Genomic DNA, 21800 nt, shown 5'->3' with positions numbered 1-21800 from the left:
TGACCTTGGGTCCTCGGGCCCTCAGATCTCACTGAGGCCCCCTTGGCAGCAGAAGCACCCCCTCCCCTGCGGGCTGAGGCCCTCTTGGTCACGCTTGGAGAGCCTGTGGTGTCCCTGCTGAGGTGACGCCCTGCTTCTGTAGTGGACGGCAGGACCAGCTTTAAACTGAGACGGAGTAAAGCAGAGAAGCCATTACTTCCTGGTAGTAGAGGTGCAGAATGCACGGAGAGCGAGCACAGAGGCTCACGACCCCCAGTCCCCGCTGCGGCGTCTCGGGCTGAGAGGCTGGTGTGCTTCCCGGAGGGAGAGCGCACTGCGCGGGTCGCGCTGCCTCTGGAAGAGCTCGCTGCAAAACCGGTGCTGAAGGCTGTTCTTGTTGTTTGCCTTTCCTTGGAAAAGCGGTAATCCTCTTTGGCCGTCTTGCAGTTAGTGAAAATGGGTACTGATACAGGTCTTTTGTAGAAGCACAGTGTCGTAAAGCACCTTTTGGAGACCTGTAGCGCTTTCCCTTCCAGAATCCGAGGGCCAGGGAGACAAGTTTGGACTCCATATGGCTAGGGGCCTAGGAATGGCAGGTTTTCTTTAACCAAGTACTGTCCGTTGTACAAGAAAGCGTGGTAGAAAGAGGTTAGAGAGTTGGTAGACCCCCAAGTCTAAAGTCAAGGTGAGTCAGTTTGGAGTCTCTCCCTCACCCATAAATAACCCCACCATCCTGTGAGAACCACACAGTCCTGTTTTGAGATGAAACCTGCCAAGTTTTTATGTAATGACATTTTTTAAATATTGTAAAAAATGTGTCTTAAAGGCATATTTTTTTGCTTTAAAGATTGCAGCATGTTCTATATGCTAATCCTTATAGTTGAATGCACATTATTACTGATTTTTTCTCTATTGTCAACAACATGGGCATGATTATCCTTGCAGTCAAATCCCTGAACTCATTTTAAATTACGTCCTCAGAATAAATCCCTAGATAGGAAATGTCTGGATTTAGCTCCTTATTCTTTGGGGTCAGTTCATTTTCATCAGAAGTTTAATCTGTCTTTTGGAACCCCCAGACTAAGGTTACCGATCTTTGTACCTTAAATAGTATTCTGGGTTTTTTCCCTCCTAGTTATGGCTTCTTGGTCTAATATATAGTTTGCCTGGTCCTGATTTTTTTAATTGTTGTTGTTTACAACATTCTTGTAATTCATCTTAAATCTTCTGTGGAATAAAGTATTGGTCATGCATTTATGAGTTAATACATGCATAGGTATGTCACGGGAATTTGGAGCTAGTTCCTGACTTCATTCTGGTCTTTTTCTCCATTTTCTGTTCACAGTTCCATTTTGATAGGTAATAGGCCGGCTTCCCACCAGTGCATGTTCATCCCTGGGTGGGGAAGATCCCCTGGAGAAGGGGATGGCAACCCCCTGCAGCGTCCTTGCCTGGAGAAGCCCATGGACAGAGGGCCTGGTGGGCTGCAGTCCACGGGGTTGCAAAGTCAGACACGACATCACGGCTAAACAACAAATGCCTGCTTCCTGTTTTGTTTAGTATGTTCTTCAAAGTAATAAAATGAGCTAAGCTTTTAGTGACTGTCTTATTTTGCTACTTTCATTACAGATACTTCTTTTCCTTTATTTTTTGCCGTATTTTGATAGCAATGAGTGATCATTTGAATGTATTAAATTCTTTTTATTAGGAATGACAGTGATGGGGAAGGAGAATCTGATGATCCCGAAAAAAAGAAACTGCAGAATCAACTTCAAGGTCGCTTTAGATTTCACTTTTAAATTTACTTATTTTTTAAAAACTCGTAGTGAATTGTCTGTTTGAGTTGGTTTTTCTTTCCCACCTGTACTTAAATGAGGCCCAAGAACTGGCTTTGGTCCCAGTGATTGCGTGCTGGCTTTGTTTGAAACCGTTTTTGTAAGATTTCCTGTCTAGGTTCTCAGATTGGTTGGTTTTTCCTAGGCTGCTGTTTCACGTTATATCTGCCTTAAAAAGTGTACTCTTTCACTTTGCCTTATTTGCCCCGTTTTAGAGAGCGTAGCAGTTACACTGTTCACGTACTATGCAGTCTGACGGTGTTGGCGTCTCCTGTCAGGAGCAGGATGGCTCAGGCTCGCGCTTGGCCGTCACCACAGTCGCTGCCACTACGCCACTGGCGCTGTCTGTTTCATGGTCCTGCCTGCTCTTCTCATGCTTTCTTACCCTGTTTCAGTGCTCCTGTTTACACTGCTCTTTCCCCTTTAATTTTCACACCTTCCACACTGTAAAAGCCCTTTCTCTCTGCTGTAGGGAATGGGATGATGGGGAGGGTCTAGACTGTGGCTCCGTTCACATCTGGATTCCACTGCAGGCTGTGCTGGGCTTAAGTCTTTCTGATCTGGGGCAAGGAGCCTGATGTCTCAGAGCCTGAGACACCCCCCCCCCCCCCGCCCCCGCTCTAAAATGCAAGTTAAAAATGCTTTCGGGGCTCTGAAAAGGTTAGCAACAGTGTAAAACTACCTAGTGTTCCATCTGACAAATGCTAGGGATTCAGTACGTAGGGATTCAGTACGTAGTCCCTGGAGGAGGGAATGCTGCCCGCTCCAGTGTGCCTGCCTGGACAGTCCCATGGATGGAGGAGCCTGGTGGGCTACAGTTCATGGGGTCGTTAGAGTCGGACTCAACTAAAGCGACTTAGCACGCAGAGGAAATAGTAGCTCTGTATCTAAAAAGGCATCTCATTAATTACTGACTTCTTTAATTCCTGATATTTGATTGTTCTTTGATATATTAGCAAATGGTTTTTCAAGTTGAATTTTATGCTTAGTCACTGGATTTTATTCATTTAAATCTTGCCAGGCAGAACGCGTTGTGTCTGGGAACGATAGCCATCCCACAGGGCCAGCCTCAGGGACTGGTGGACGTTCCTAGTTTGGACAGACCTTTATCCTTGCTGTTCGAGTCTCTTCATTTTGTTCGTATTTCTGTCTTACCGACCCCACGGGGATGGATAGGGGAATCCTATAAGGATAATACTTCAGAAACCCTACAGTTATCGAGGATGTTTTTATGTGCCGAGAACATCAGTGGTGGGTGTAGTCCAAGGCCGGTAACTGCAGTTCCCACTGCCTCGAGCATGGTGGGCCTGCTTCCTCCTCGGTTAGCTTTTTAGGGCCACCCCTGGGCCATGCCAGGTGGCTTTATTTTACTGATAAGGCAGAAAGCCTTTTTCTCTCCATTCTTTTGGTTTGGTTCGCCATCTCTCCGGCTCTGCCCCACTGAAGGAAAAATTGGAATTTTTAATATCTTTAATTTTGGAAAAGATACAACCCAGTTTTTAATAAGGAATACTTTTCTACATTTCCTGTCAGTGACGATAAGGCCCAAGGATGTATAAAAATGCAGGTGCTTAAAACATTTAAATGAGGAAATTTATTTGGAATTTCAGGATGAAATAGAATATGGAGAGAGTCCTAGCTTTTCTTATTTGAGAATCCTTTTTTCCACATCTTTTAGTTTCATGGTTTGCTGATGGATTTCATTGTAAAATAATCCTTTTTTGAATCTTTTCTCACTTTTCCTGAAATAGTTTTCCAAATCTTTTACTTCTGTTTTAGGTTATGATATTAAGTGTAATATTTAATTATTAAAATTAATGATTTGAGTCTTCTGTTAATTTTAATATTCAGTGACTTTGAGGTTAAATAACATATTAATATCTGGAGTAGGAAATGGCAACCCACTCCAGTATTCTTACCTGGAAAATTCCATGAACAGAGGAGCCTGGTGGGCTACAGTCCGTGAGCTTACAAACATTTCGACATGACTGAACAATTGAGCACACACACACAGGGCGTGTTAGTGTAATAAGTAATGCCAAAGGCTGGATGGATTTATTAGATTGGGAATAATCAAATTGTTTGGCTTTTATTTTCTAATAATCCTTCCTTTTTAATTTTAAAAATCATGACTCCATGTCTAGTAATTAATATTACTTTCATCTAGATGTTCTTTTATCACTGAACATTCCAAAGTCACCTAGTTTAAACTTTAAGGAGAAAAGTATTAATTAAATGTGAAGATAAATTATGTCATACTTAGAAAATTCATAGCAAAACCTTTCAGTTGACGAGATAATGCTTATGTATAAATCTACTTTTGTTTAATAGACACAAAATCTTGTCAGATGACATAATGTTTTTCTCATGTAGGGTTACTAATCAGAATGGAACATAGGAAAGAAAAAGTGAATTGGGTTTTCCCTTCACTTCAGTTGAGTCCCTCAGTCACGTCTGACTTATTTGGAGCTCCATGGACTCCAGCACACCAAGCCTTCCTGTCCATCACCAACTCCCGGAGCCTGCTCAGACTCATGTCCATCGAGTCAGTGATGCCATCCAACCCTCTCATCCTCTGTCGTCCCCTTCTCCTCCCGCCTTCAATCTTTCCCCACATCAGGGTCTTTTCCAGTGAGTCAGTTCTTCACATCAGGTGGCCAGAGTATTGGTGCTTCACCCTCAGCATCAGTCCTTCCAGTGAATATTCAGGACTGATCTCCTTTAGTATGGACTGGTTGGATCTCCTTGCAGTCCAAGAGACTCTCAAGAGTCTTCTCTAACACCACAGTTCAAAAGCATCAGTTCTTTGGCACTCAGCTTTCTTTATAGTCCAACTCTCACATCCATACAGGACTCCTGGAAAAACCATAGCTTTGACCAGATGGACCTTTTTTGGTAAAGTAATGTCTCTGCTTTTTGATATGCTGTCTAGGTTGGTCATAGCTTTTCTTCCAAGGAGCAAGCATCTTCTAATTTCATGGATGCAGTCACCATCTGCAGTGATTTTGGAGCCAAAAACATAGTCTCCCACTGTTTCCCCTGTCTTCCCATCTGTTTGCCATGAAGTGATGTGACTGGATGCCATGATCTTAGTTTTCTGAATGTTGAGCTTTAAGCCAACTTTTTCACTCTTGTCTTTCTATCAAGACGCTCTTTAGTTCTTCTTCACTTTCTAACATAAGAGTGGTGTCATCTGCATATCTGAGGTTATTGATATTTCTCCCAGCAATCTTGATTCCAGCTTGTGCTTCCTCCAGCCCAGCATTTCTTGTGATTTACTCTGCATATAAGTTAAATAAGCAGGGTGACAATATACAGTCTTGACGTACTCCTTTCCTGATTTTTAATCAGTCTGTTGTTCCATGTCCAGTTCTAACTGGACATATTATGTTGTTTCTTGACCTGTATACAGATTTCTCAGGAGGCAGGTACATTTTTCCCTTAATTTATACTTAGTCTGAACTTTCAGAATGCAAAAAGAGTTCATAGTTTTATTTCATGTTAATGTATAGCTAAAGAGTTCCGTAATTTAGGGAAATTGCCAAGTATACGCATTCTTTAACAGATGACCTTTCAAAGCAAGAAAAATACCCATAAAGTAATATCATAGGTAATGAATAGACTGTGTAAGTGGTGATGTTATACTTAAAACAGTTACACATCATCTTAGAACAGGCTCCTTCATGGTTGAGCCGTTTCTATAGACGAGAAGATTGGGAAAGCTTTTGATAAAAGATTTGTAGAAAGAGCAGCAGTAAGCTACAGTAAAAGAAATGTTTTGTGGACTGTTACTGATTTTTACTTGTTCTTACTGTAACAGTTTGCTATGACTTCTGAATATATTATGTTCAAAAACTAAATCATTTAAATAACTTTGTTAATGCACAGAAAGTGTAAATAGATCTATTTAGAAGTCGAATGGAAACTGGCAGATCTTGGGAAATGTGCAGGTCTGTAAGAGCACACCTCCTCTCTCCATCATCCCCTTCTCACCCTCCCCTTCCGCTCTCTCTGTCCGTCCGTCTCTCTGCCCGTCTGTCTTCAGGTAAAGTGGTTAAATGTGCTTTATTTCTGTGGGTAAGGGGAGCATTGGATCACTGATTCTTTTGGTTAAAAGGAGAAATAGGAGCTACTCCAGAACCAGTGGTCAGACACCGTGAGTGTGTGCGTACTGTTCGGTGCTGTTCCGGGCTCTCTGGGGTTTAGTGCTTCATTTGACCTTTACACTCACCTGTCTTTAGTAGTCTGGCCAGATGATGCTATTTCTGTTTCACAGCGAGGTAGTGGAGATAGAACAGTTGAATGGCTTTATGCTGGATTATCCAGGTACCCACCCCAGGTCCCGACTCCTCCTCACTGCCCCCCAACAACCACTTTGTTGTCACACCCTTCTAGAACTGTCTTTAATACATAAAACTTTTCCAGACAAATTTATAAGGCATTTCTTTCATTTCATTATTTCATGTTGTTATCTAAATTTAATGAGATAGCCCTCTTTGATTGAAAGATGATTTAATTTTCTGTAGGTGCCATTGTCATAGAGCGACCCAACGTGAAGTGGAGCGATGTTGCTGGTCTGGAAGGAGCTAAAGAAGCTCTGAAAGAGGCCGTGATATTGCCCATCAAATTTCCTCATCTCTTTACAGGTGAGATGGCTTGTAAATAATTTTTTTTATGATTTTTTAAAAAGCACACTGATGACTGAGGTAAAGTATTGTGAACTCTGGTCACTGTATCGTAAAGTGTTACTTTAAATCCTCTTACAAGGCAGTGGTATACCCTTACACAGATACTGACTTCGTATGCATATACGTATTTGTAATATATACATATATTTCAGAACAACCTAAATGTCAGGCAGCAGCACGTAAGGTAAGTCAGGGAGACAGGGTGGAGTACAGCGCACTCGCTAGAATGTATGTACCATTATAATGGACGTGAAAGAATATCTACCTGTATTGTAAAGCTCAAACAGCAAGTTATACCGTTTATATCCATATTTAACAGTTTCAGATGAAGCGTGTATCCTCTGGTAGCTCACGATCACTGCAGGGAGAAGGTTGCTAACTGCCTTCTGGATCGAGCTGGAGTTCCAGCTCCGCCGGAGGTGGTTTGTCCATGCTGAACCATCCTTCACGTTGTCCCCTTCGTGACCCATGGCCTGTGTTCGTGATACGGCTATACTCACAGTCTTAACAGTGAAACAGAGGTTTTTCCTTTTAAAAACAAGCTGGTTTATATAGAGAGCAAATCTGGGTTCAAACTGAACAGGTCCAAACAGCAGTGTCCTGTAGAGCAATGATGACGAGCAAGAGCCCGCTGTCCACCCAGCTTCGAGCTGCGACTCAGAACCTCGCTTCAGGAATACGAAACTAACGGTGTAGAAGTTGTCATCAGAATCCTATAAAGGCACAAAAATGCAGTTGAACTTACGTTGCTTATCCCAGTGTTTCCCAAACATGAGTCCTGTGTGTCATCTTCGTGAATTTTGCCATATACGTGTACTATTATTTTTTTAATCTTCTTCTTTAAATCACTTTTAGAGAAACTTACTAAATTGGAGTATAAATGTACAGGGACATGGAGGAACCCATGTGCGTTCAGCCCCATAAATTATTACCGACGGTAATAATCTCCCAGATAAGAAATCCATGTGAGGAACTTAGAAATCCATCCCCGTGTCTTCCCTCAAGAGAGGGACCTCTATCTTGACTTCTAACATCACAGCTTGTCTTGCCCACATTTGAACTTTTAAGTCATCTCCTTTGTTTTTACTTAATAACTCTACTATAGAATAATTACTTGGGGGTCTTCCCTGGCGGTCCAGTGGTTAAGATTCCACGCTTCCAGTGCAGGGGTGGCAGCTTTGGTCACTGTTTGGGGAACTGAGATCCCATACGCTGTGCGATGTGGCCACAACATTTTTTTTAAGTAATAAAAGACGTCTTTGTGTCTCTATGGGTGAGGAGTGTTTTCATAGAATGCGTTGTAAAAATTATTCAAATGGAAAGTGTTTGTATACCACCTAAAAGCATTTCCTCTGCCAGCACTGGTATGTGGACCACGCTTAAGGGCACGCTGACTGACGATTGCAGACATTTAACCCGAAAGAGAATTCAAGTAGAGGCTGCGGCTTCCCTCACAACGGGCAGCGCTTGGCGTCGCGTCCGCCGTCTGCGTGTCACTCTTCACAGACACCCTGTGTCACCCGCAGTGCACACCTAGTAGCTGTTTGGCTTTTTTAAATGTGTGATATTTTATTGCCAGTTGTAACCCAGCCTGGTTTATGTAAGGCAACATTATAATTTCTCATTAGTAGAACTGAGGTTCAAAGATCTGATTTTGTTCACTTGTTAACTATATTTTGGCAAAACTGGAATTTAAGGTGGAGTCCCCCTATTGTTCTCCAATCATCAGAATGGAAATCTGCCACCTAAAATAATAATATGTGCTTCCTGTGAAATCAGGAATTGAGTGTAACGTCACGAGTCATCAAAACTGTTAGTCTCACCCCTGCAAATGTCATGAATATTAAAGGAAATACTTGCAGCTGCCTTCCCCCTGTGGGTGTAGTTTCTCCTACAATATTCTGAATTTGAGCAGTGCACATAGTGGATGATCAGCAACTGCCTTTTAACTGAGTGCTTTTCCGCCTAATAGACTGGAGGGCCTTGGAGGTCAGAGACCCTTGCGCCGTAGCTCTGTCTGCCACTGTGGCTTCCGTACATAGTGGTCGGATGGTGGGCATGCGGATGACTGCCTGTTGGGAGGATTATAGTGTACAAACACGGTTTTGACAAAGTGGTCTCTAAAAAGGAAATAAAGTACATTTAAGACATATTCACCTTAGATTGATTGATTTAAATTGTGTTTCATCCTCCTGCCAGCTTTAGAGTGGAACCTCTTCATGGTATGCTTCACGGTGGATGACGAAGTTAATGGTCTTGAAGTTCTCATGTTGTTTTTTAATACACATTTTAGGCAAGAGAACGCCCTGGAGGGGAATCCTGTTATTTGGGCCACCTGGAACAGGAAAGTCCTATTTAGCCAAAGCTGTAGCCACAGAAGCAAATAACTCAACATTTTTCTCAATATCTTCCTCTGACCTTGTTTCTAAGTGGCTAGGTGAAAGTGAAAAGTAAGTAGTAAATTGATTTTTTTTAAGTTTTCTTTGCTTGGTGGTCATTCTATCTGTAAAGTCGTAGGTTTCTTACATCATTAATAGGCGTTCCAAAAAGTGCTGTGGTACAGGCGGTATTGATTTCTCTGTCAAACTGTTCCCTAGTTCAAAATTCGTTTCAGTGGGAGAAGAGAGCATACGTGGCACACGTATGGTTTAGCACGTGACACACGTGTGGAGAAGGAGATGACAGCCCCTCCGGCACTCTTGCCTGAAAAATCCCAGGGACAGAGGAGCCTGATGGGCTACAGTCCATGGGGTGGCAAAGAGTTGGGCACAGCTGAGCACTCTTAGAGTTCCTATTGATACATTGTTTTATTTTAATGTTTTCATTGTCATGTGTTATTGGCTAATTTTTAGAAATTGAAACTTTTAATTTATTTTTAGGCTAGTTAAGAACTTATTCCAGCTTGCCAGAGAGAATAAACCTTCGATTATCTTCATTGATGAAATCGATTCTCTGTGTGGTTCAAGAAGTGAAAATGAAAGTGAAGCTGCAAGAAGAATTAAGACAGAATTCCTAGTTCAGATGCAAGGTAGTGCTCAACTGATTTAATTTCTGCCCAGTTGTAATCATCTTGGTATAGTAGTAAAGAGACTTATTTATATGTTCACTTATACCAGAAACAATATCAATAGAAGGAAAAAGTAGACTTCAAATTTAAATCTTTTGAGAAATATTTTGAAAAGAATATTAATAGTATTTTCCCACAGTTTAGGAGATTCTACTGTTGGGAATATTTATATCATATTCTGGTAGTATGAAATATGATTAAATACAGTGTTTTCAGAGAGAGACTCTCAAGGGGAAGCATTTTTAACAAAGAAATACCACATTCATAAGAGAAGATACAGATGAGGTTTAAAGAACACTGAAATGACAAATTACCTGAAACTATATCTATTTTGCTGTAGGGGTTGGCGTGGACAATGATGGAATTTTGGTTCTGGGAGCTACAAATATACCCTGGGTTCTGGATTCTGCCATTAGGCGAAGGTATGACAATACAGGGAACACTGTATTTCTAATTACAGTGTAGTAAGTGAGTGTCAATTCCCATTCTGATAACTCTAGAATGTTTTTCAGTGTACGTAAGCCCTGCTGACCCCTGACTTGGCCAGGGGAGGCAGGCATTTGTTGTTAATGTGTTCTGGGTATTTTTCCTTTATTACCCTAAATATATATGTTTAATTATGGTGGATATGGGCCCATTTAATGTGTTCAGCTTAGCTCTGTATAAAAGAGAATATCTAAATATCTTGCTTAGTTCTTGGAAAAGTAATTTTTAATAGAAATTAAATATTATCATATGATAATCTTGATGTAATTTTTCTTTGATTCTAAGGTTTGAGAAACGAATTTACATTCCTTTGCCTGAGGCGCATGCCCGAGCAGCGATGTTTAAACTGCACTTGGGCACCACTCAGAACAGTCTGACGGAAGCAGACTTCCGGGACCTCGGAAAGAAGACTGAGGGCTACTCAGGGGCGGACATAAGCATCATTGTACGGGACGCACTTATGCAGCCAGTGAGGAAAGTGCAGTCAGCTACCCATTTTAAAAAGGTAAGGAACGTTTATCTGTCTTTTCATATATTTCTAAAATCACGTTTTGAGACCACTGTTGACTTGTCTTTGAAGAATTTTAGGAAGATTTCAGTTTTGTGTAATAAATAAGTGGATTTACATAATAGACGTGTCCATTCCACTGAAATAAATTCTCCCAACGTGTTTTAAAACTACTTTGTATGAGTGCTTTGGAAGCATGTTACCCATACATTTATACCTCCCTATCAAAGTGAAAACAATGATAGCTAACTGTCGTTTAACAAACTCACGTACTTGGCACTGGGGTCGCAGCCACCCTCCTCTCGAGCCCCTCCCGTGCGCCGCTTGGCCTCACGAGGGACGTGAGCGCATGTGGTGTGAGACGGAGTTTGTGCAGTCCTGCCGCTGCTGCTGCTGCTAAGTCGCTTCAGTCGTGTCCGACTCTGTGCGACCCCACAGACGGCAGCCCACCAGGCTCCCCCGGCCCTGGGACTCTCCAGGCAAGAACACTGGAGTGGGCTGCCATTTCCTTCTCCAGTGCATGAAAGTGAAAAGGGAAAGTGAAGTCGCTCCGCTCCATCGTGTCCGACTCTCTACAACCCGATGGACAGAAGCCCGCAAGGCTCCGCCATCCACAGGGTTCTCTAGGCAAGAGTACTGGAGTGGGGTGCCATTTCCTTCTCCGTGCAGTCTTGGGAGACAATTTAAGTAACTGTAGACTAGGTAATTTGGACCTACACTCTTGCTGAGAATAGCAATCGCCAATATGTTCATGGACGTAGATGTGAAAATCCCAAAACACTGTCAGCAAACCTAATCCATCAGTATATGACAAACTAATGTGTCACGGCTCTGATAAGCATATGCTGTCTATTGTATGCCATGTGTTACCATGGTAAATAATTTCTTTTAAAAATGAGGAGCTTGAATTAAAACCTGAATTTGAAGCCTGACTCCACAATTTACTTATTTTATCTACTTGACCAAATTGTGTTGTTACCTTTTAAGTCTCTCTTTTTTTTTATCATCTCTTAAGTAAGGATGGTAACACTGCTCTGAAATGCTTTTATGAGAATGAAAAGAGGAAGATTGATAACACAGCGGTCATGGTACCTGAACAGTCCAGTAGATGTTACTCGCCTCTTCCTCCGCCATTTCAGTACAAGAGAAGCACAGTTAGCTTGGGACCAAGGTTTATGCCACAGCCGTTGGGTTTCTCCTTAACATTCTCTTTGCCGTTTAGAAGGAGCCCAGTCCTCCCCTGCTAAGAACTTTCCAGCCAGTTTTCTGTGTTACTGTTGGGGGCAGCTTATACAACCCAGAGCCAGGCCCTCGTTAGGAGGATAAAGGTGGAGCAGCCAGATCTCTCAACATCAGGCATTCTGTATCCCCAGTCCAATAGATCTCTATGGCTCCATCTTCTCTTCCGCGTTTTGATTAGTAAGAACAAGTTTGCCTGTGATTTTATTTATTAAATGTATCAGCGCTAATCTGGGCCCAGAGGTAAGTCAGAAAGTACAGTGGTCGAAAAACAAAAATCCCTGCCACTGAAATTTTTGTGAGAGAAGACAAACAATAAAATACGTAACAAGTAAAGTGAAAATGTTTATTTCTCTGCCCCTACCCTGATCCTAAGACAGTATTTGAGACTGATCGTTTAAAACAAGTGCGAAGGACGAAGCAGCCCCCGACTTGATACGAGTGTGGTGCAAGCTGAAAATTGTATGTCACTATCACAGAGGTTCTTTTTCTGGATATTATGAAAATTCTTTACTTTAAATCAGTTATGAGTTATAAGTTCAGCTAGCACTTAAATTACACTCAGCATTTAATTTTGTACTTATATTTGAAGGAGTTTTTGTTGGAGAGACAGTAATTTCACAATAATAAACCTCCCAAAGATCACAAATTTCTTACTATGGAAAATAGAGTAACTTAAAGGAATTTTTAAGTAGGTCTGTTTTTTATTGATTTTTATCGCTACATTGGGGTATAGTTGCTTAACAATGTTGTGTTAGTTTCAGATGTACAGCAAAGTAATTCAGTTACACGCACACACAGATCCATTCTTTTGCCAATGCTTTTCCTGTTTCGGTTATTACAGAATACTGAACAGAGTTCCCTGTGTTATACGATATGTCCTTGTTGATTATCTGTTTTAAATATAGCAGCGTGTTATGCAGGTCTGTTCTTGGTGTCTAGGATTATTACCACTTAATAGCCATTAGAAAAGAAAAAAGGTATTTTTAGGCACAGGGAATTTTTTTTTTTAACTTATTTTCTCCCTATGATCATGTAAGTAATCTACTGTAGGAAATTTCAAATATAGAAAATCATCAAGAAAAACATTAAAATCAAACACAGTCTACGCCATCACCCGGAGATAATTGCACTTTTTGTTGTATATTCTGTTTGTTTTCAGAACTAAGCATTTTAATAAAACATGATAATAGTACATGTTCAGATTTCCTGATAATGGTTTAAATCTTAATATTTATTCAATTTGTTCAAATAAAGATCTCAAATGACTGTTTATTGCAGGTTCGCGGACCTTCACGGGCTGATCCTAACAACATAGTAGATGACCTGCTCACGCCCTGCTCTCCAGGCGACCCTGGTGCCATTGAGATGACATGGATGGATGTCCCTGGGGATAAACTTTTGGAGCCAGTTGTTTGCATGGTTTGACGTTTTGTTTGCTTTAAAAAAAAAGTATTTAGCATTATATTTCATAATTTGTCATATAAAATTTTCAGTTTTATAAAATTTACTTTAAAAATGTTAGTATGATCAGCCATGTTTAATAGTAATACTTCAAAGGTTATAGAGATTAATAGAATCTAAAGTATCAAATAATTATCTTTAAACTTTTTTTGAGCTTCAAGGAAAATTTAATTATAAGTGAATAAGCTGTTTTTTAAAACATACGGGTTTCTGATATAGGTCTTACAGTAATATTGTGAGAATATTTTTCCTTGAACCTCTGATTTAGTAAAACATGCAGAAACGCTATTGTGTGAATCACAGTATTCATAGCAGTGTTTTTCTGTTGTACGTCTCAAGGCGTCATAGAAAGTTTAAATAATGCAGTACTTTTTTAAAAGCTCTGAAAACAAAATTTTTATCATAAGAAGTTACATTTCTGCAGTTTATATTGCAGGAATTAAAATATTCGTAAAGCATTGCATTTCCATAGCTTCTATTGAGGAAGTGAATAACCTGTGAGACTGCAGGGCACAGGTGTGATCCCTGGTGAGGAAACTAAAACCCCACCCAGCAGCCGCCGAAAGAGGGAGGAAAGATGCCTATTTATTATGAGTGTTCAGTGTTTTCCCCCAGACTTTAAACTTTTTGTTTCGTATTGAGGTGTAGCCAATATGAACATTGAGTTTTAAAATCTTCTCTTAGTTAAAGATTTTTCAGATCTATATGTCGAAATTAACTAACTTTTACATGATATGTAGATCTAGATTTATAGACATGTACATAAGCTTGTGTCTATATGTATATAATAATATATCTGTAAACATCTAGAAATATTTATGTGTTAATTCACCACTGCTTATCTGAGAAATTATTTAGAAATCCTTTATTTTTTAAAGCTTTCATTCTTTTGATCATTTTTCCATACTATTTTACAGGAGACATGGTCTAAAAGTTAATTTTTTAATAAATTTTTTATATTGATACATTTTCTTACCATTTTGATTATGACTTTAGCTGATAGTTAAACTTTTTGATAAATTGGTTTTGATTAAATGCTATTATTCTGTTCCACATATGTGAATGAATATATCCCTTCTGAGTTGCATTTTGACAGCTGCTTTCTTAAAAAGTAAACATACAGCCAGAAAAAGGATCGGGTTAATTCTGGAGGCCTTGGTGCTCAGGTGAAGAGGACTGCACTTCTTGGGTGCCGAGGAGCCTTTGAAGGTTATGATCAGGACGGGGCAAGCAACTGAAAGTTTAAAAGCAAAGGAGTAGCATAGTCGAAGTTGCTCTTTGCAAAGAAAGAAAACAGGAGAGTTTATCATCAGTAGTCCGTGACACACTGCAGATGTTCAGATTTAACCTTAGGCGAAAGTTAGTAGTAATAATGCTGCTGATGAAATGTTTTTTATTCAGTTAAATCAATGACTAATCCTCGCCCGTTCTTTTTCCTGACAGTCGGACATGTTACGGTCACTGTCTAGCACAAAGCCCACGGTCAATGAACACGACCTGTTAAAACTAAAGAAGTTTACAGAAGATTTTGGCCAAGAAGGCTAGACCAAAGACGGCCAGGACGACGCTGACCGTGCGTGTTCTCTCGCGTGGGCAGTTTGCTTTTCCTGTATGGCAGTCAGATTCTTTCCAGTAAAACTCTTACCATAGGGAAACAGATCTCACCTCAGCGTTCCTTTAAGTTTTATATGTACTTTTGCTCCATTACCAATTAAATCCTCCCATTAACAAAAATTATAAATAATGGGCCATAAGAAAATGAGTGATATATAAATAGCAGAGAAACAGAAATTGCCCAGTGAAAAGAAAATTAAAATCAATTGACATACAAATATTTTAAATTGTTAGGGATAGTGGTCTTCGCAAAGAGCATACTTTTTTTTTTCCAACTAAAACGAAATGGGGTTTATTTCATATTTTGAAAAAAAAAATCTTAAGCATCATTCTCATCAAAGTATAATTCATTTGCTTTACTAAAAACAATTTAAATGCTTTACTCTCAGGGATGGGCAGTAAGACAGCAGAGAGCACTGTGGTCAGGTTTAGAAGGCCCTGGACTGTGTTGTAGCCAAGGGGCTTGCTGACTTTTGATAGGGTGGCTTGTTTCTCCATGTAGATTTAAATAGTTTCTATAAAAGCTGCAAGCTTTTTTATATTTAACTAAGTAATACCTTTCACTGTGCAATCTTTAGAGAAAGACTCTCTAAGTTAGGCGTTGTCTTTGTTTTGAAGAAGAAAATTGTGTCTTTCAGTGTCTTTTTGTAGTAAGATTGACCAAAACAGGTGGTGAATAAATATGTACTTTTTAAATAATTCTGTCATGAAATACTGTATGGGAACCTTTACTTAAAGGAACACACTGCCTCCCTTTGGATTATGGAAAGTTTCTTGTATGTGATATCGGGGTATGGTGTGTGTATATATATACATATAAATTTTTTAAATATAAGATAGCTAGAGTCTTGTCTTTGACCTTTTAAGTTCAGGGAACAGTTTGTCCTGACCACACATATGTTATCAGTGTAATGGTTCATGACGCTTTAGAAATGAGCTGATAGTCTCCTTAAATAATAAAATGCAGACATGATTTTATGTTATTTTAATACCCCAATCTGAGGGGTGTGTCACACTTCAGCACCAACACTAAGCTGTGCCTTGTACATTTGCATTGGCCTCTCCATGCAAAGTATTATTAAGTCAGCTAGAATGAGGTAGATTTCCTTAATTTACTATGAAGTTCTGCCTTGCAAATGCTATAGAATAACTTGCATTTTAAATTCTATTTGCACATTTTACATATTATGCTATATGGTTGCCTTGGGGTTTTCTGTACAGATTGTTTTTGTTGATACTAAATGGAAATCATAGGCCCAAAATACGCTGTTCTTACGTGAAGTAAATTGACATAACCTACTGTTGGCTGTATTCTGTGTACGCTTCTTTATTTCGGGATCTTCTGTATAGGAGAAAATATATCTAAATTGATGAGATACAAGAGATCATTAAAAATTATTAATTAAAGATGTATCCATGAAAATTCTACTTTAGCTCCTCAGAATCATACAGTATTGCTATTAAAATCTTGTCATTAAGAGAATTAATATAATTCTATTAGTATAAACTATATAATAATTGAATCCAGAATTCTTTGTGAATCCAAAATTAGTTTTGAGGAAGTATTTCACTTCAGTTCACCAAATAGTGTGTAAGTACAGCATTAATGACAAGTGAATATTTTATCACTTAATTCTTTTGTGTGCTCTGAAAACCATGCCTCAGTATCTATGTCACTTTTAGCCATTTTCCACATTTCTGCTTTTAAAACTGTTTCTAGAATCTACTAATAATTTTAAACTTATTCTAGAATGGTGGAGCATAGACCATCTCCATGTGCTCTTTATGGGCAGATAACTACTCAAGAGGAAGCTGAATGCTCAGGCTCTCTCTGCCTGGATGTTGACCATTACGATTTTTGCTGCTGTTGAGTTGCTTGGTCCTGTCCAACTCTTTGCAGCCCATGGAGTGCAGCACACCGGGCTTCCTTCTCCTTCACCATCTTCCAGAGTTTGCTCAAACTCATGTCCACCGTGTCGGTGATGCCATCCAACCAGCTCATCCTCTGTCGTCCCCTTCACCTCCCGCCTCAGTCTTTCCCAGCATCAGGGTTTTTTCCAATGAGTCAGTTCTTCTCATCAGGTGGCCAAGCATTGGTGCTTCAGCTTCAGCATCAGTCCTTCCAATGAACATTGAGGGTTGATTTCCTTTAGGATGGACTGGTTGGATCTTGCTGTCCAAGGGACTCTTAGTCTTCTTCTAAGCCAACAAGTAAAGCTGACTTTCCTTTGCAGTAGCATGGTGCTTGACACTGTTTATTATGTTTATTATTTCAAGCCTTTACTTAATAAAGGCTTGAAAAAATTGGAGTTATATCCATATTTATCAACTTCCTAGATTATCTTTGAGAGTTTTCATAAAAGAGATAATTTGAAGTTGCTTTGTTCCTGCTGGTCTCCTGCTGTGGTGGTAAATGTCAGTCTTGGTTCTTGGAGCTGAAATCATAGGTGTACCAGAGCTGGCTGGCTCCTCTTGGCCCCAAGATCCAGATTTTCTTATTCCTGACTGCCTGGGCAGCTTGAAACCTGTCACGGGAGCCGTGATCTTCACCATAGAATCCAGTAAGTTTCCATTTACATGGCACGGGACAAAGCAAGAACTGTAGTTTAAAATCAAAAAATTTGTATTTCCTATGTTTACAGAAATAAAGGAGAAAAGTTATGTCTCTGAAGAGTCATAAAAAGCATTTAATAAAATTCCAGCACCATTTGTGATTTTTTTTTTAACTTTATAAACTAGGGATTGAAGAGAACATCTTATTTTAATAAAGAACATCTACCAAAGAAACAAAAACTCTAACGAGTACCATACTTTATTGTGAGTTATTGAAAACTTGGCTCCCCAGACATCGGGAAGAAGACCAAGGTGCCTGCTCCCACCATGCCTTTCAGTTCTGTGCAGGAGATTCTACACAGTTGTAGGAAAAGTAAACGTTCAGGGTTTAAAAGGAAGAAACTCAATTGTCATCCTCAGGTGACATGACTCTCTATGTAGAAAATCCAAAGTAACAAACAGAATCTGAGTTTAACACGATTAGAAGATACAGGTTAGTAAGTAAAAATTGTATTTCTATATTGTAGCCACAATTAGAAACTGAAATGAAAACAACCCCGCCCCTGCTTTATTTTTCTCTGTAGTTCTTACCATCATCTAACATACTGTGTACTTGACTGCTTTTCTTATTTGTGATTTCACCTCACGTTTGTTCCGGGAAAGCTGGGGTTTTCTTGTCTTTTTCCTCTGCTGTCCCTTCAGTGTCTGGAACAGTACTAGTGCCTGATGGGTGGTCAATAAATATTTATTGAGTGAATGAATCTTTGTATTTTTCCTAAGTCTGAATACTTTACAAAGAATGTGTATAATTTTTGCCCCTCTTTCTCTCCCTGTCAACCCTACAAATTTTACTTGTAAAAGAAGAAAATTAGGAATGAAAACACATCAAGAGTTTGGTGGTTTAGTTGCTAAGTTGTGTCCAACTCTTGTGACCTCATGGACTGTAGCCCACCAGGCTCCTCTGTCCATGGGATTCTCCAAGCAGGAATACTGGAGTGGGTTGCCATTCCCTTCTCCAGGGGATCTTCCCAACCCAGGGATCAAACCCAGGTCTCCTGTATTGCAGGTGGATTCTTTACCAACTGAGCCACCAGGCAAGCCCACATCAAGAACAATGGCTAAATCTGTGTGATAGAAATATGGATACTTATTAATTTTTTCTTTGTTTTTATCTTTATGTTAATTTCCCCGAATTAAAAGTCTTTAAGAAAGAATTGCAGCCAACTTGTCAGCTAGTGACAGGACTTTGTCTCCTCTGGAACCTGATGAAATAATAGAAAAGGAAAGGTTTTAAGGAAAAAGGACAGGAAGGATGTTCACCAAACAAACGTACTTTGGAGGCATGTTCATCCCCATTGCCTACACGGTTGTGGGGACGCCCCGCCTCCGGATCCAGGGAGCGCAGTGGGGAGGCCCTCCTCTCCTCCTCAGGTGGGGGACCCCACCCGGGCCCCTGACCGGCTTTGGCTTTTCAGGCTCTGCTGTGCAGTCCTTCAGTCTTGAGCACCGCAAAGATGGCAGGACTTTAAAAACAAGGTCACAGCAGCATCAACAGCATCTTAAGTAGGTGGATGGGACTCTGGTAGCTAATTGTGGCCTCGTGGAATGAAGTGCCCAGTGAGGGGAAGACATTGAGCAGGAGCCGGGGTTCCATCCCTGGATCAAGAAGACCCTCTGGAGGAGGCAGTGGCTCCCCACTCAAGTCCTCTCGCCTGGAGAATCCCACGGACAGAGGAGCCCGGTGGGGCTACAGTCCATGGGGTCGCAAAGAGTCGGACACGACAGAGCGTCTAAACAACGATAGTACTAAACGAGATGAAGGCACGAGAACGTGGAGGACGCTCACTGGAAACCTGGACCCTCAGGACTTGCTGCAAGAGACAGTGGCAGCCACAGCACTGAAGCTACCAGAAGCAAAAGTCGGCATTTGATCCTGCAGGTTGCCAGACTATATGCTGGAATACACAAATTTCATCGACTTTATGTGACGGTCAGGAACTTTGGTCGAGTAGGAGCCATACTACTGAAATACTTCCACTTGTGAGGATTTGGAAGATCCTGAGTACCAGGCAATATGTGGAGGGCTGTGTGGGAATGGATGATGTTGGTGATGAGCCAAGAGTCTGGTTGGGGAGCTTGTAGCTAATTACTGAATTTATCAGTATGGGTTCAGTAAACATTCAGGATTTAGAATTTTGGTTTGAGCAGCAGAGAGTGATTTCAGTTGTTTGCTAGACTGGTTAAAGAATCTGAACTTGACCGTCAACTGCTCTGAACTCCACTAAAGTGACCCCTGAGTTGGGAAGATCCCCTGGAGAAGGGGAAGGCTACCCACTCCAGTATTCTGGCCTGGAGAATTCCATGGACTGTCGCAAAAGTCCATGGGGTCGCAAAGAGTTGGACACGACTGAGTGACTTAAAAAAAAAAAAGTGGTGGAAAAGAAAGAATCCCATATCTAGGAAATAGGAATGCTGGAGTAGATTTTATCACATGAGAACCACTCACAAAACCACATGTTCCTGGAAGAGACCCAGAACCCAGCCCCTTAAGTGGGGCACTGACAGGTGAAGGAGTGCATTCCAGAGTGTTTTCCAGGGCCTTCACTTTCATCGGAGCTGGAGCAGTCTCAGCTGCAAAAGTCAAGTAGTAGCAGTTAGCACGAGCCAGGGGGGACTTGGTCACCGCATTAAGCAGCAGGGCTGGAGTGATAAATCAGAGTGGACTTTCCTGCAGAGGTCATGGTCAGTGGTGGCAGGGTCCTTAAGACCGTGAGTAAGGCGCTGCAGCAGTAGTACAAACAAAACACGCCTGCCTGGCGAGCAGGGGTCTGGCCGTCGTGATTTCCAGACCTGAATCAGGTCATGGAATCTGTGCCGCTTGAAAGAAGTGGAGACTGTCTTGTTGAGAAAGGCTTCTGCCAGAACATTCCAGGTTCAGAGGGAGCTTTGCCTTCAGCCTTCCCCAAAGGGTGTGGGGCTGCTTCAGGCTTACTGGAACGTGACTGAGCTAATACTCTTTACTGGAGAATCAGGAAGCCCTTGGGGTCCACTGTTCAGGAGAGAATTTATGGGGAGCAAGCGATGAGTGCGGTGGAGTTTTGACCGGACTTTGCACCATAGCAGGCCCAGGGGAACTCTGAACAAGTCAGCCGTGGTCAGGGTCATTTGGCTGTTCGCTGGTCCAGGGAGTGAAGGTTAATGGAAAAAGAAGGGCCCCGGGAGCTCCACCCTCCTGAGAAAACAGTGAAGTAGTATTTACAGCCCTAGGAGAAATCCCACAAATTCATGCCACCGTTCAGGCAGGAAGCACGCTGGTGTGGTGGTATCCAGCGGGGGCCCATTTAACTCCTCAGGATGGACAGTGCAGAAAAGGAGTGCGTTTTATAGAATATCAGGGCCTACCTACTTACATGTTCTTCTGTTTGCCTAATGTATCATTAAGATGTATCTGAGATGGTTGAGAATTGAAAGAGGTGTGTTAAAAAGAATACAGACATGTTCCCTGGTGGTCCAGTAGTTAAGATCAGTGCGTTCACTGCTGAGGGCACAGGTTCAGTCCTGGTCAGGGAGCCAAGATCCCACAACGCGATGCAGCCCCCACAAAGTAATAAAGTATTCAAAAAATAAAAATCTTTAAAGGGGTCAGGTATTATATAAGCTTAATCTTACAGAATGGGTAGTAATGCCAGGTTTCAAAAATTGATGGAAAAAGAAATAGAGATTTTACAATGGTGAGAGTTTCAAATGTAACCCAACAAGAATTCTAAATGGTGATATTTACTATGAAAAATTGGGAGGGAGAAGAGAAAGGTTAATGTAAGTGAGCTAAGGTCGCATCTATCAAAAGAGGAAATGATGTCTAAGGTCAACAAATCAGAATATAATACAATAAGCAGATACGGTGATAACCCCAAAAATGACTTCAGTTCTCTATTACTGCATTAGGCATTCCAAAACCTCATGGCTTGAAACACAACTTTCTCTCTCGGTGGGTCAAGAGCTCAGGGGAGCTTGGCTGAGCAGCTCTGGCCAGGAGCCTCTTGCCCAGCTGGGGCCAGTGGCTGGAGCTGGGAGCATGTCTGGGACAGCGGACACCTCTCTCCAAGTCTCGGGTTCTCTCCAAGCGATGGGCGCAACACCAAACACACTCAGGAATTGTTCCCACCGGAAGTGTATATTCTGAATCCAGCCAAACCATAGACCTGACTGCTGGTTACAGGAAATTCAGGAGAGCAAAACAAAGCACATCATGGGGAACCAGTCCGGCCAAAGAGCCTGTAGGACGTCTGTGAGACAGCTGGCCTGGCCTCCAAACAGTGCCGCTACCAAATGGAAGGTTGAGGGGATTTCCTAGGTTAAAAGGATCC

General features: G+C 41.2%; 1 protein-coding gene across 3 annotated transcripts in view; it reads left to right on the top strand.

The window, feature by feature from the left end:
• The window catches only part of VPS4B (vacuolar protein sorting 4 homolog B), a 37752-nt gene extending 19562 nt beyond the window's left edge, over positions 1–18190 (top strand). For all 3 annotated transcript variants that reach the window (XM_027525544.1, XM_027525546.1, XM_027525545.1), the window contains exons 4-11: positions 1688–1755; positions 6341–6460; positions 8796–8952; positions 9382–9530; positions 9910–9991; positions 10341–10560; positions 13084–13224; positions 14710–18190. In XM_027525544.1, coding sequence (XP_027381345.1) covers positions 1688–1755; positions 6341–6460; positions 8796–8952; positions 9382–9530; positions 9910–9991; positions 10341–10560; positions 13084–13224; positions 14710–14811 — 1039 coding nt within the window. In that variant the 3' untranslated portion in view covers positions 14812–18190. The remainder of the gene's footprint in view (positions 1–1687; positions 1756–6340; positions 6461–8795; positions 8953–9381; positions 9531–9909; positions 9992–10340; positions 10561–13083; positions 13225–14709) is intronic.
• The last annotated feature ends 3610 nt before the right edge of the window (positions 18191–21800 follow it).

Source organism: Bos indicus x Bos taurus, chromosome 24 (genome assembly GCF_003369695.1).
Source record: "Bos indicus x Bos taurus breed Angus x Brahman F1 hybrid chromosome 24, Bos_hybrid_MaternalHap_v2.0, whole genome shotgun sequence".
NCBI lineage: Eukaryota > Metazoa > Chordata > Mammalia > Artiodactyla > Bovidae > Bos > Bos indicus x Bos taurus.
The sequence above is the reverse complement of the archived record's forward strand: the minus strand, read 5'-3'. Positions and strand labels throughout refer to the sequence as shown.